The sequence below is a fragment of the Telopea speciosissima genome, chromosome 6 (genome assembly GCF_018873765.1).
Source record: "Telopea speciosissima isolate NSW1024214 ecotype Mountain lineage chromosome 6, Tspe_v1, whole genome shotgun sequence".
Lineage (NCBI taxonomy): Eukaryota > Viridiplantae > Streptophyta > Magnoliopsida > Proteales > Proteaceae > Telopea > Telopea speciosissima.
Genome location: NC_057921.1, coordinates 35,415,834 through 35,431,414, shown reverse-complemented (window position 1 = coordinate 35,431,414; position 15,581 = coordinate 35,415,834). Strand labels below are relative to the sequence as shown.

The 15,581-nt window shown below is 38.7% G+C and overlaps 1 protein-coding gene across 1 annotated transcript; it reads left to right on the top strand.

Annotated features, from left to right (window-relative positions):
- Positions 1-2,195: 2,195 nt before the first annotated feature.
- Positions 2,196-12,596, top strand: LOC122665357 (putative phospholipid-transporting ATPase 9). The gene is made up of 11 exons (XM_043861489.1): positions 2,196-2,612; positions 4,553-5,892; positions 6,750-6,860; positions 6,954-7,230; positions 7,533-7,621; positions 7,800-7,908; positions 9,014-9,223; positions 10,014-10,139; positions 10,251-10,349; positions 11,653-11,844; positions 11,955-12,596. The coding sequence occupies exons 1-11, from the start codon at positions 2,196-2,198 to the stop codon at positions 12,588-12,590; spliced, it is 3,606 nt and encodes a 1,201-aa protein (XP_043717424.1). The 3' UTR covers positions 12,591-12,596.
- The last annotated feature ends 2,985 nt before the right edge of the window (positions 12,597-15,581 follow it).

The following is a 15,581-nucleotide window of genomic DNA, read 5'->3' as shown; positions in this document are numbered from 1 at the left end:
ATATTCTTCTAACAACCCATCTTGTCCCATTTGTAATAGACTTCCACAATAAACATAATCGTTGAGTGCAGCTGGGCGCTTTCCTTGCCTTTCGACTTGTGCGACACGCAGATTAGCCACGTCGGCGGTTGGGGGTGTCCACTCGTTATGGATCGTAACATCAAACATCTCAAGCAATATACGTCAAGACAAACACAGATTATTACAAAACCCGCTAGATGAGGGAAGAGGAAGAGACCGGACAATAGAGATCTCGCAAGACAGACCAAAGGCGATGACCGATATAAACCACAAAAAGAGAAGAGAAAGAACAAAGGAAGAATGGTGGGAGAGGAAGAATGAAGAAGTGAAAAAGGAGAACTGAGGGTATAAGTCCCTAAATACTATCAGAGGGTACCAGAGATCGTGAGACGCAATCTAAGGAATAAGAGAAAGGGAAGAAAGTGAGAGAGGATGAGGAAGAGAAAACAAAAACCTTAAAGGAAAAGGAGTGAAAGAAGGGGGAGTGCCTCGGGAAGAACGTCAATCATCTTAAACCACTTCAGAAGCTACCTTAGAATAGTTATCGGCTGGTTTCTATCTTGCTCTTTAATGAGCATATGGTTAATATGATGGGTATAATAATTTCATGTAAAAAATAGAACACCACCAATACCCTGCTACCACCACCATTACAACTGCCACCATACCGGCTATCACCATCACCACTGCCATTGCCACCTCCACCTCCACCACCACCCTACCCATCACCACCGCCACCGCCACCTCCACCACCACCACCACTTCCACTTCCACTTCCACTACCACCACCACCACCATCACAACCACCATCCTCTTCCAAAAAAATATAGTGTCCATTCTTGGAAATTTAACTATCAAATGGATTTGTTATTCTTGAAATATTTCATATTGATGCAGTTAAACCAATTTCAATTTTTTGACCAAAAATCTATTTGTTGACTATTTTCATGAAATCAATCTGAAAACAAAATAGAAATCATATCAAATCACCACGAAAGAATAATTAATTGAGAGAATGTTCTAGGTGCCGCAGCATAGACTGTGCCCAGGCACATGGGTTTGCCACTCAGGAGGACAAGGTGGTCATTGCACCCACCCCCATGTGCCTGGCCGCAGCGGCACAGAGAACAGTGCTCCTAATTAATTTATGTGTTTTCCTGTGTCATTCATTTTAATTTTTTCTTTTTTTCTTTCCAAACGGATCCAACAGTCAACCCTTTTCCAAGTTCTCCGAGATACAAATGTCATTTTAAAATGGGATTTGAAGCCGTGGGTTTATTTTATTGTCAAACTCTTATATCACGTGTGGAAATAGGAAGTCGTGGGTTATATTTGTAATACTCCTGACTTGAGGACCTCTTTTTTCATAGTTCTTAAGATAAAGTAGTTGTTCCACCAAAACAAAAAAGATAAAGTTGTTGACTTGGTCATGCACATCCTGTCCCCATGCACACCCCACGTAATCCATGATGTATTCCTAAAACGTGTAAACCATACCCTTACGAAAAAACCATCTTAGGAGAATTTCTGAGTCCTTTCCCGGGAAGCGAAATTCAACTTCTGTGAGTTTTGCATGATTTTTTTTTGTTTTTGGTAGAAGTGAGTTTTGCATGATTAATGTCTCGAATATTTTACCTCTAAAATATCATTCTTTGAGATTTCCGTCTTAAAAAATTGTTTTTGTTTTCTTACAGATTTGTTGTTTGCCTCCCCTATACTCAATTTGGATCTTCTGCGATCTAAGATTGAGTGGTCGCTGCGTACAACTCACAAGCTGACATGTGGATTTCATGCAAATCCAATGGTTCATAGATAACGTCTTGCCATTTTTTTATTTTTTTAACAGTAATTTTGATTTTTAGAAAGTCCTCATCAACCAATCATTGGGTCTGACATAAAATCCATGTGGTGGCCTGTGATTTCAGCACAACATGATGGCAGCTCAATCCCAGGCTCACAAATCCGCGTATGATCGCATATCAATCGCCATCACAATTAGATGCCACCATCTATAAAAGAAGGATCAGAAATTGTAAATTTCGTGAGCTTTTTTTTGTTGGTTTAAGTGGGTTTAGAGTTTAGTCTCTTTGGGATCTCTGTTTCTTCGTTCCTGGGTATTAATATTCCTTTCACCCTCTGTTTCATTGATTTTTGGAGGCCGGGTTTTAATTAAGATGGCTGGGGGTAGTAGAAGAAGAAAGCTGAATTTGAGCAATATCTATGGCTTCTCATGTGGGAAAAAATCTATGATGGAAGATGAAGAAGAGGTCTCACAGATTGGTGGACCAGGGTTTTCAAGGGTGGTATTATTAGGCAACGACGTCCATGAAGAAGAAGCCATGGCCACCGCCGCCCTTAATTATAAAGACAATAACGTGAGAACCACCAAGTATACAATTGCCAGTTTCTTTCCCAAGTCCTTGTTTGAGCAGTTCAGGAGAGTTGCTAACATATACTTCCTAATTGTTGCCTGCTTGTCCTTCACACCTCTTTCTCCTTCCTCTCCTATCACTTCGGTTCTCCCTTTGGTTGTTGTAATCGGAGCTAGCATGATCAAAGAAGCCATTGAAGATTGGAGGCGTAAGAAACAGGTATTTATCTATATATCCTTTAATTTTCTCGTACCTTTGCTAGTTCTCCTCGATGTAGTAGGATCCAGATCTTCAACGGCGCTGGTTGCCCATCCTGCCGTGCTGCGCAGACACAAGATGGCGTGCATTGACCGCCTTACCCCTGATCGAGCGCCTTGCCCGAGCAGGGGTAAGGCGGTCAATATCCACGGCCCTGTGTCTGTGCAGCACAGGCAAGACAGGGCAGCGCGCCGTAGAAGATCTGTGTTGGATGTGGTATTGGATTTGTCTGATGTGTGCTTGACACAATTTCTACAAGGCCAGATGACTAATCATTGGAAAATTATCTCCGCCAGTTTCTTGCCCGGCTCAGTTCCCCAGTGCCCCTAATAAGTGGGAGTGGATCCCACCCAGGCAAGTGTTCGGACAGGGATAGGGTGGTCATTGCACCTCCCTTTATTAGGGGTACTGGGGAACTGGGCCGAACAGGGAACTAGAGGGAATAAATTTTCTTTTTTTTTTTTTTTTTCTAGAGGGGATAAATTTATTGCTTTAAGAAGGAGATTTTCTTATTGACACCCTTAAAAAGGTTCTAAATAATTTGCACTTTAACTTTTTTGCCCTTTTAGTACAAGGAATAATGTCTAATGATACTCTATAGGTGTTCTAAGAACTTGACCCGTACCTTATTTATTTTAATTGTCTTTTGTCTTGTATTCTCAAAAAGTTTTTAAGATAAGGGTATAAAAGAGTTTTCAAATATCATTATGCTAGTATCAAAATGTGTCATTGTCATAATGTCATGCATATGTTTCAAGTACGCATGTGAAATGATATTATTACTTTTATTGAAAAAATTTTTATGTCATAGTAGAAGAGGCAAAAAGTAAGATAACAAATTATTCCACACCTTGAGGGGTGTTAGTGTCAATAAGAAAATTCCTTTAATAGTATACATTTTTTTTTTCCAATATGGGTAAATTATATCATTTCACATGTGTAGTAAAAAAAATGTACAAAGACAATGATGGATTTTTGACAATGATATAATGACAAGTCACTTTTAAAATATTTTGAAAAACAATTTTTCGTATTTTCTACTTAAAGACAACCAAAGAAGGTTACAAGTTCTAAATATACTTATAGAGGTATTATTTAGATTGTCCCTTTAAGAAGTTAGATTCTTGATTCATTCTTTGTCTTATTTTAGATTTTATGTAGAAAAATATGACTGAAAGGTCTCATTTCTGGAATATTGTGGCAATCGTCTTGCTTGTCCTAATTTAATTTATGGGGGTGTTGCTACTTAATCAAGGACTTTAAATTAATTAACTAGGTGTCGTACGAACTATAGAAATGAAAATATGTTTTTTCTATTTATTTTTATATGGGATTAGTTTCAAGTCTCAACTCTCACGATATTTTAAAAATTGCTTCGAGTTCTCTAAAGCATTGAGGTTCTGTCAAATAATAAGTAATTTTATTTTCTTGCCCTTGTAATATAACACATTTCTTTCGGTGAGAGTAAAATCATGTTATTTCACATATATACTTAAAAAACATGAGAAACAATACAATGGCATAATGGTAAGTACACTTCTAAATTATTTTTAAAACCCTCTTTTACCTCTGACTTAGAAAAACATCGGTAGTAAGACAAAAGGCATTTAAAAGAAGGTTATATGTTCCAAAAGAAACTATAGAGGGATAATTCAGACAATCCCATAGTTAAATAATAGCATATTTATATTGTAGATAACCTCATTTTTTCTATGATATGGTTATATAAAATCCATCATTAATTATGATTTGTATAGGCAAGCCTCCTTTGGATCACCTTTCATCTTTGTAAATAAAGTGTCAATTCATGAACAAGGTTTTCTAGTATTCATTTTTAACTTTTCACCTTGGTAAGTTGTTCTATGTGTTCATTGTTAATTAATTTACCACAATTTTTACAGGATATTGAGGTAAACAATCGAAAGGTAAAGGTGCATTGTGGTGATGGTAGTTTTGATACTAGAGAATGGAAGAACCTGAGAGTTGGAGATATAGTGAAAGTAGAGAAAGATAATTTCTTTCCTGCTGACCTTCTTTTACTTTCTTCCAATTATGAGAATTCCATTTGCTATGTTGAAACCATGAACCTTGATGGGGAGACAAATTTGAAACTGAAACAAGCACTAGAAGTAACTTCAGATCTACATGAAGAGGTTAACTTCAGTAATTTCAAGTCTATTATTAAATGTGAAGACCCCAATGCAAATCTATACTCTTTTGTTGGAACTATGGAATTTGGAGAGCAACAATATCCACTTTCACCTCAACAACTTCTCCTTAGGGAATCAAAGCTAAGGAATACAGCTTATATCTATGGAGTTGTTGTTTTTACAGGCCAAGATACAAAAGTCATGCAAAATTCCATGGAACCACCTTCCAAGAGAAGCAAAATTGAAAAGAAGCTGGATAGGGTTGTATATTTCTTATTCTCTATCTTGGTTTTGATTTCTCTAATTGGATCTATCTTTTTTGGGATTGCAACTAGAGATGACCTAGATGAAAATGGAAGGATGAAAAGATGGTATCTTAGACCAGATGATACAACAATTTTCTTTGATCCTAAAAGAGCACCCATTGCTGCATTTTTTCATTTCTTACTTGCCCTAATGATGTATGGTGATTTTATCCCAATCGCCTTGTATGTATCCATAGAGATTGTTAAAGTTCTTCAATGCAAATTCATCAATGAAGATGTGTATATGTACTATGAGGAAGCTGATAAGCCTGCACATGCTCGAACCTCGAATTTGAATGAAGAACTTGGCCAAGTTGATACCATACTTTCGGACAAAACAGGAACTTTGACCTGCAATTCCATGGAATTCATCAAGTGTTCGATAGCTGGTATAACTTATGGTCGTGGGATCACAGAAATTGAAAGGGCTATTATGGCTAAGAGAAAAGGGTTACCATTGGTTCATGTTGAGGATTCTGCTGATCATGAAAACCCTAATGTTAAAGGTTTCAATTTTAAGGATGAAAGGATCATGAATGGTGAATGGGTTAATGAGCCAAACTCAGATGTCATCCAGAAGTTTCTTCGCTTATTGGCAATCTGCCACACAGCCATACCTAAAGTGGATGATGAGATTAATGGAAATATCTCATATGAGGCAGAGTCCCCGGATGAAGCAGCTTTTGTGATTGCAGCAAGAGAACTTGGCTTTGAATTTCACCAGAGGACACAAACAAGCATCTCATTGCATGAGTTGGATCCCGTATCTAAAATGCAAGTTGAAAGGTTAGTTTCTTCCACCTAATGATCATAAAGAATTTATAGCATTAGTTATTGAGAGTACTTACACCTAATTTGCCACGGCCTAGCTCTGATATCACTTATTGGTACGGGTTGGGCCGGGTTTTTTTAATACCCTAGCCCAACCCTGAGTCCTCTTAGCTCAACCCAAGCCCAACCCGGCTCTTGGTTGGGCTAAGAGAGGCCCAACCCAGTCCGATCCTGATTAACCCTAATCGGGCCGGTTTGGCCTTGATTGACCTTGATTTTTTGGGCCATGGTTGGCCATGATTGACTAGTCTCATATGATTGGGTATTCGTTTGGTTGATACTCAATTTCTATTGGACTTTCTTTGGGAAAGACTTAGCCCAATCTTAAAATTTTAAATTCTTTTGTTTTATAGATAAATAGCCCTTTTTCTTTGTTTGGGTAAATTAACAGATAAATACTAAACAAAAATTACAAGATGTAATCAATAAATTGTAAAACCTAACCCATGGCCGAGTTGGGCTTAGCCCAAGGCCTCAACCTTGGTCCAGTTTGACCCTGACCACAGGCCTGGAAATTTCAACCTAACCCGCCCTCAGGGTTGAAAAATCCAGCCCAGACCCTGTTCAAGCTCAGGGAGGTCCAGGACAGGCTCAGATCGATAGGGCCAAATTTACACCCCTACTTACTGAGACTTGGGTAGAACTTATCATTAAAAGCTAGCCAGTAAGGAGAGAGTGTTCAAGTCCTTATAAGCATGCACACGGGTTATTCCCGTTCAATGTGAGATTATTGCTTTTGCATAGAACCCTAACATTAATTACAGGACTTCATCATATAATCCATTAATTAATCAATACGTTTCCTTTTGCAGGACGTATAAACTTCTGAATATCTTAGAGTTTAATAGTGAAAGAAAACGGATGTCTGTGATAGTAAGGAACGAGGAGGGACAAATATTATTACTTTGTAAAGGTGCTGACAGGTTTGTAAATGGAAACATTGTCTTAAAATTGTTTCCATTTCAAAATATATTCTAAAACTGTTCTATAAAATTTTATTCCATGCATGAATGCAGTGTTATGTTTGAAAGGCTTGGAAATAATGGGAGGGAGTTCGAAGTGCAGACTCAAGAGCATATGAATGAGTATGCTGATGCAGGCTTGAGAACATTGGTACTTGCTAATCGTGAACTCAGTGAAGAAGAATACAGAGAGTTTAATGAGAAATTCATAGAGGCCAAGAACCTGGTCAGTGTTGATAGGGATGCAAGGATTGATGAAGTGGCAGAGAATATCGAGAAGGATTTGATTCTTCTTGGTGCTTGTGCTGTTGAGGACAAATTGCAACATGGGGTGAGTTGAGTTGAAGATTTTAAAAAGTAAAATAACTATTACATTATTATAGAGATTGGGTGAAGGACTTGGCTCCTGTCCAACACTCTGCCCGGTCAGTACATGCAGCGCCGGACAGAGTGAGGCGTGAAAAGACCGCCTCAACCTTGCTTGAGCGCCTTGCCCGAACAGGGGTGAGGCGGTCATTTTATGCCTCACTCTATCTGGCGCTGCACATGCAGCCAGGTAGGGTGCTGGACAGGATCTTTTTGGAAGGATTTTGGAGTGAAATTTCACCTTTTTAACTTGTCTCTCCTATATAGGTTACTGAGTGCATTGACAAACTTGCGCAAGCCGGAATTAAAATATGGGTTTTGACTGGAGATAAGATGGAGACCGCAATTAATATTGGGTAAGATTCCTAGATTTAAATATTAATTTTTTGAGAAAGAGAATGCCACTCAGTTGCATAGGGAACGTCGCCCCTGCGTGCGTCCTGACTCTTGACACAAGGACACACGAAATGACCAACATGATTGGGTGGTGTGAATTTAATTTGTTCCATGTTACTGATGGGTTAAATTTTACAGTTTTGCATGTAGCTTGCTCAGACAAGAAATGAAGCAGATAATTATCAACTTGGAGACACCAGAAATTAAAGCATTGGAAAAAATGGGAGACAAGTCAGACATTGCCAAGGTAATTAAATCTAGTTTACCTTTTGCCAAATCTACCATTTTGAAAAAACCAAATTAATAAGTCCGATCAGTTTTTATTTAATAAGGACATAGAAACTAAGGGTGTCAACGGGCCAAGCTTGCCCTAAACCCTAGCCTAACCCTAGGGTTAACCTAAACCCAAATCTAGCCCTGTATTAAACCTAAGCCCAGAAAAATATGAAACCCAGTCGGCCTGGCTCTGTATTAAACCTAGTCCCGGCCCAACCCTGTCCGGTCCCAGGGAAGGTTAGGGCGGGCTTGGGCTGGCCGGATATTTTTTGACACCCTTAATAAAAACTAAATACTCACCAAAATATGAGAGAAATCTTGAGAGCCTTTATATTATCGTAAAGGGGCTAAGTTGCCCATTAATTAGCGGGTCTTGTGTTTTAGGTTCTCATATTGACCAAACATCTTGCAACCCTATTTAATAAAACAGCAATTATACATTGCACGCCATGAGAACCTAAAACAATGCAAAAAAGAATAAAAATCGCAAACATCAATTATACATTGCACACAAGGATTTATGTGGTTTAGCACGATAGCTTAAGTCCAAGATGAGATATATTGAGGTAATCGCACATCGGCTATGGATGCTCCGACTATCAAGCATAAAAGCCACAATTGGCCTCCCCACTTTGAACCAATTGGTTTTAAGATGGAATCATAATATGGTATCAGAGCAGGTACGATGGGTCTCCATCGATGATGGGCTCTATTCTACCCATGAACATACAGCCCACAAGAAGGCCGCACATAAAGAGGATTAAAATGAGACCTGTCTCAGACTTACATAGAAAACTATCTCACTACAGATATATAGCGAAACTACATAGGCATTTATTACTGAAATACAAAGTAAAATTTACCATGTAAAATTTTACACCGAAACAAATGGAGCCTTAATTTGTTTTATATTTTTTAAATTTTATTTTTTCTTAACAAATCTTCATAATCAACCGCAAATGCAAACAACGAAATACAAGACATCGTACCTCCAACAGTTATGACATGTGATTTTGTTTTATTTATTTGTTATATTACAACAGATTTTGATTGTATATTGCTGATGACCGTTTTAGACATCAAAGGCAAGTGTTGTCCATCAGATAGTTGAAGGGAAGGCGCAGCTCACTGCATCAACTGGAGGCTCAGATCCATTTGCTTTGATCATTGATGGGAAATCACTTGTCTATGCACTGGAGGATGATGTCAAAAACAAGTTTCTAGACCTGGCAATTGGCTGTGCATCTGTTATATGCTGCCGCTCATCACCTAAACAGAAAGCACTGGTGAGTTGATGTGATTTTAAACATTATGTTGCATGCCTAGGGGCGAAACAGGGTCGGATTGGTTCTGGGTTTTTTAAAATCCTAGTCCAACCTTTAGTCCTTTTTTAAGCTCAACCCAAGCCCAACCCGACCCTAGGTTGGGCTATGATACGTTAGCCCAGGCCCAACCCTGCCTGGCTCAGCCCAGTCCAGTCCGGCATGATTGGCCTTGATCAGGCTGGGCTGGGCCAGGTTGGCCTTGATCTACCTTGATTTTTGTTAAGGCTTGGTTGATCTTGACTTGCCCTGCTTTTTTTCCATTTACGTTGTCCTATGAATTAAAATATGAGACATATGTGATTGAATATTGGGTTTGTTTCACACTCAATCGACTATTAGACTTTTCTTTGGGTTAAAAAACTTCATTTTTTTTGTGATAGAATTTGGGTTTAAAAATTGAGCCCAATCTTAAAAATGTAAATATTTTTAGTTCAATCGATAATTAGCCTTTTTTTGGTAAGCCAATAGATAATTAGATACTAAAAAAATATTGCAAAATGTAAACAATATATTATAAAGCATAACCAAACATAGGGCAGGGTCGGGCTGGGCATAGCCCGAGACCTCAACCCTGGCCTAGCCAGACCCTGACCCATGGCCTGAAAATTTCAACCTTAACCCGCCCTAGGGTTAAAAAATCCAGCTTAGGCCCTGTTCGGGTTAAGGGCAGGCTCAGGCCAACAAGGCCAAACTTATAACCCTACTTGGCCCACAAAAGTATTTAAGTTTTTTTTTTAAAAAAAAATTGTAGGTTACAAGATTGGTTAAAGTTGGAACTGGTAAGACAACATTAGCAATTGGTGATGGAGCAAATGATGTGGGAATGCTTCAAGAAGCCGATATAGGAGTTGGCATTAGTGGTGTTGAAGGAATGCAGGTATTGATAACATTAGTGTTGCATCTCATATATATCTATGAACTTTATTTTTTTTATTCATATCCACTTTGTTCCTGCTGAGCTCTACTGATAACTATTATGGTTTTTCAGGCAGTCATGTCAAGTGACTTTGCAATTGCTCAGTTCCAATATCTGGAGCGTTTGCTACTTGTGCATGGCCATTGGTGTTACAGAAGGATCTCATCAATGGTATATGACTTTCTTCTCTTAGCATTTCCAATAAGAAAAACTTATGAGTTGCATTTAACATGAAGCATTCCTACATTAGTCTTCTTAATTGCTGGCTGGTTATTGTTTTTGTCTACCTACCATGAGAGCATGCCTTCTGAGTCAACACAAGGAATTTAACGTGATTTGACACGAATATCTACTTCCATCCAAGAGAATCTGAGATTTTTCAGTAATCTAGAAAAACTCTCTATACTACTCTACCACTTACAAAATGATTTGTATAGTGTTTTTCTTAAAGAGACATTATATAGGAAACCTAATTAAACACCCTAATCCCCATACAATTACAATTTTATCCCATATATGTAATGGACCCAAAATACAACCCAATTACAAATACAGACCTAATAATAATTACGTGGATTCCCAAAATATAAAACACATCCAGATTTTAAGGGTGAGTTGTACCCAAGTCCCATCAAGAAAACCAGGGCCCTAAGCTAGGCAGCCCGTAGAAAACCCAATTAGGTAACTTAATTATATCAACAACAAACGCAACCTTATCCAAACTTTATGGGGTCGGCTACATGGATCCAAGTACAACAAATGAAAACAAAGTTCTAGCAAAAAAAAAAAAAAAAGAAGAGGGATGGGGAAAGCAAAGAAAAATAGAAAATGCCAAATGAAAGATGAAATTAGTAAGAGGGAAGAAGCCCAACCCAACACGACAGGAGAATCTCAACTAAATGGGGTCTGCTACATGGATCCTTGCCCTCCAATAGGCCCTATCTGAAGTCATACTTGGTACAATACTCAAGTTATGCATGTCCTTCCTCACCACTTCTCCTACCGTCATTTAAGGTCTGCCCCTAGCTCTTTTAGCTCCTTCAATCGTGATCATATCACTCCTCCTTACTGGGGCATCCCTAGACCTTCATTAAATATGACCATACCACCTTAAACGACTCTCCCGGAGTTTGTCACTAATCAGGATGACTCCCACAACCGCTCTAGTACGTTAATTCCATGTTTTATCCTTCCTTGTTTTTCCACACATCCATCTTACCATCCTCATCTCTACTGCATAAAGCTTATCAATATGACACTTCTTAACTGCCCAACATTCTGCCTCATACATCATAGCCAGTCGTACAACAGTTATATAGAACTTTGTAAGCTTTAAAGGAATACGACGTCAGCCACACAACACTTTAGACGCATCTCTCCACTTCATCCATCCCACTTTAATTCTCTGTGAAACATCATCATCTATGCCACCTTCATTACTTATGATTGTGATTGTTGTCATGTTGTTCTGCAGATATGCTACTTCTTCTACAAGAATATCACATATAGTTTTACTCTCTTCTTGTTTGAGGCATACACATCATTCTCTGGTCAAGTGGCGTACAATGATTGGTTTATGACGTTGTATACTATCATTTTCACGTCATTTCCAGTGGTCGCTCTAGGTGTGTTTGACCAGGATGTCTCTGCCGAATTTTGTCTCAAGGTATGTCCACCCACCAACAAAATGGAATTAAAGAATAAAGATTACAGAATTAACGTTCAGGCATACCCAATGATGGCTTATTACTGACCCCACTTTAATTTGATATGTAGTTCCCTCTATTGTACCAAGAAGGTATACAGAATGTCCTCTTCAGTTGGCTTCGAATATTGGGCTGGATTTTCAATGCAATATATAGTGGTATAATCATTTTCTTCTTCTGCACAAATGGATTGGAGCTTGAGGCATTCCGTAAGGGAGGTGAGGTTGTTGACTTGGAGATTATAGGAGCAACCATGTATACTTGTATTATGTGGGTTGTGAATTGCCAAATGGTAATCTCTGTCAGTTACCTTAACCTTAGACAACATTTTTACATTTGGAAATCAATCCTGGTTTGGTATCTTTTCCTTTTGGCCTATGGTGCCATGTCACCTACCATATCCACCACTGCCTATAGGGTCTTCATTGAAGCCTGTGCTCCAGCTCCCTCATATTGGCTTATCACACTCTTGGTAGTTATCTCTAGTCTTCTCCCTTACTTCACATTCTCTGCTATCCAGAAGCGATTCTTTCCCATGTATCATGAGATAATACAATGGATGAGTAGAAAAGAGGGACAAACTGTAGATCCTGAGTACAACCACATGGTGCGACAGAGTTTAATCCGGTCCACTACAGTTGGTTTCACAGCACGGGTAGAAGTTAAAGCTAGACATTTGAGGGAGAAGCTTCGTCACAAGACATAATTACTATTCATTCATTTGAAGGGCAGAGGAAGCCCAAAAGCTGTAAATTTGGATTCTTTCCTATTTCAGGCCATTTATTTTTCCCCTCAATAAATTTCAACCATTCCTCTTTTATTATTGCAAATTAATTGAACCTGCCCAAAATTTTCAATTTTGAAGGGATGAATTTAATGTTAATCTCTGCACAATGACAATGAGCTATAACCATCTTTTTTGTACTCCTCTCACTCTGATGTGGTTCAAAGAAGGAAAAAAAAAAAATAATCAGATAAAGGTTATAGGCAGCGCCCAATCACAGCAGGCACAACTTGGAATAATTCCTTTTCCCTTTAGGTTCACAAATGCCCCTACGTTTTAGTATTTTCCAAAATAGCTGTAGGGCTTCCAAGTCCACATTTGCGATTGGGGCATCATGAACATTCTTGATAATTAAACAAGCTCCTAGATTTGCTGATTTTTATGAATAATTTGTTTGAATTCAAATTAAATTAAAAAAATAAGAAAAATAAGGATCTTTATATTTCACAAAAATTTGTTGATAAATTTGTCAAAAAATAACTCGCCCATGCAGGACCCAGCCGAGCATTGTGTGTGTGTGTGTGTGTGTGTGTGTATCTATATGTAGGGTCAATCATGGCCAGGCCAGATCCTGCTTGGAAATACCCTGATAGGGTTGGGATGGGTTGAGGGTATGCTAGACCCCTGGCAGGGTTAGACTGGGCTTGGGTTTTAGGTTAAGGCCATTAGGGTTGGGCTAGGGTTTAGGGCATGCCCGGCCCATTGACACCTCTACTGTATTATTAACTCCCTCCCCCCAGTTCATGGTTATAAATATCTTTTTCCTTCATATAGGGTCATTGCTTATTGGGCTCCACTATGAAGAACCCATGCATGCTTGAGTCTCTTAACAATTGGGCCCTTCTTGGAATGGCCCACTTAGATGGACATTTGAAACCCAAGTCCATTAAGCCACACACACATAGGGATGTAAATGAATAGCCGAAATCCGTTTCCGTTTCGTTTCCGTTTTCGTATCCGTATCCATATCCGTATCTGTTTAGCACTATCCGAATCCGTCCGAAAGCTAAACGGATACTGATATGGATAGGCTATAGCTATCTGAAAAGCTATATTTACATGCAAATGGATAAAATATCTGATCCGTATCCATTTAGCACTATCTAATACCGCCCGAAAGCTAATCGGGTATGGATGCAGATCTAGCACTATACGAGCTGAATCCGATCCGTTTACATCCCTACACACACATTCATCATATCCAAGAACTGTTTGTGAATACCGACCACTTGGTTTGTAATTACTTCAGTAGCTAAGTCTTGTGCATTAGCTCTGTTGGTTGCATTTTGTCGGACTATAATTAATTGCTTAAGGATCCATAAGCACCCAGAAATTGCTTACCAGATGCATATGGTGAAGTCTTTGGTTGAGGGTCACAATCTAAGGCAACAATATTAAACAGAGCTAGCTCAACTACTCATGGTTGAAATGAGTTCCTCACATGTGCATCAAAGCCAAACACTTGGCTCATAATTTAGTTGAAGTTGAAGTAACGTGAAAGAATGAACAAATTAGCTTTACATGCAACAGAAATAGGGGTTCAAAGAAAGTGAAATTATAAGTACCCATCCTAGTAGGGTGATAGAAGTAGGGGTGTAAGTTTGGCCCTATGAACCCGAGCCTGGACAGGGCTTGGGCTGAGTTTTCAGCCTATAGAGTGGGTCTGAGTTGGAATTTTTAGGTCTTGCGATGATATGGGCTAAAGCCTGGACCGGCCCTGATTTTATAAACTATTTTACATTTAAAGCTTTAAGCCTTTAGGATTATTTTTAAGAATGATTGATGTTGATGATATCTAATTTTTTCCTTCTGTTTTTTCAGAGCATATAAGGATACAAATGGCATTAAAAAAAAAAAAAAAAGAGGTCCCCCCAGCCCTGACAAAAAAAATGAGGGTTAAACAGAGTCGGGCTGAGCTAGGTTGAGCACGACAGGGTTGGGCTTGGGTTAACTTCAGGTTCTGGTTGGGCTTTGGTTGTGCTAAGAGGATACAAGGTTGGGCTAAGGTTTAAGAGGACCTAGCCCAACCTGGCCCTGTTTCACCCCAAGATAGAAGGAAGACTAAAACTTCGATGGTTCATAACCAATTTCACATCTTCAAATTAATGAAAAAATAAATCATGTATAGATCCAGTAGTTCTTGCTTACACTCTTCAACTAATTGAATTTTACAATAAAGACAGAGCATGTAATTTAGTCATCCACAGGAAAAGAAAAAACATATCAAAATCTCATCCTCTTTTACAACTAAAACAAGGACCCTTTCTTGTAAATGACATTTAATGCTGACAATTATTAAGGAATTGGAGAGCATTAGTGTATGAGAAGCTAGGAATGGGAAGATCAAGCATCATTAGTGTGAAAAGTTACAAAACTCCTTACAATATAGACCCTTTTTATGGTACCTCCTATCCCAACTCTTTTAGTGTTTTATTTTCAGAGATAAAAATTAGGGAAAGTAAAGTATGGATTGTCAATGTGTACTTCCCTCTTAGACTCTCTCTCTCTCTCTCTCTCTCTCTCTCTTTCTCTCTTTCCTCTCTATTCGTTCTCTCATTAAATATTTTGATCTCTTTTCTCTCTCTTCATTAAATATGTTATTTCATTGTTTGTTATTGTTGGCCAAACAACGGTCAGGGATCAAACCATGGTTCCCTAGGGAGACCAAGATATTTATCTTTAGGGTTTTGCACGTCCTGGGTTAGCCCATGGTGTCCCATGGGTACCCCATTTTAATTTTAGGGTTTCCCATGATCGCCCATGGGAACCCTGGTGCATCCCTATTAGGGTTTCTCCTTCCCTATTGCATTCCATAAAATTAATTATCATAATAGGGACGGAGAAACTAGTCTCTAGTCTATCACATGGCAAGAGGGATCCATCCCATACTCGAATGCGCAGCGAAAAATAATC

Coding starts and splice junctions, on each gene's coding strand:
- LOC122665357 (XM_043861489.1), top strand. CDS start 2,196: ATGGCTGGGGGTAGTAGAAGAAGAAAGCTGAATTTGAGCAATATCTAT. Junction 7,231..7,532: donor AGGACAAATTGCAACATGGG/GTGAGTTGAGTT, acceptor TCTCCTATATAG/GTTACTGAGTGCATTGACAA. Junction 9,224..10,013: donor CACCTAAACAGAAAGCACTG/GTGAGTTGATGT, acceptor AAAAAATTGTAG/GTTACAAGATTGGTTAAAGT.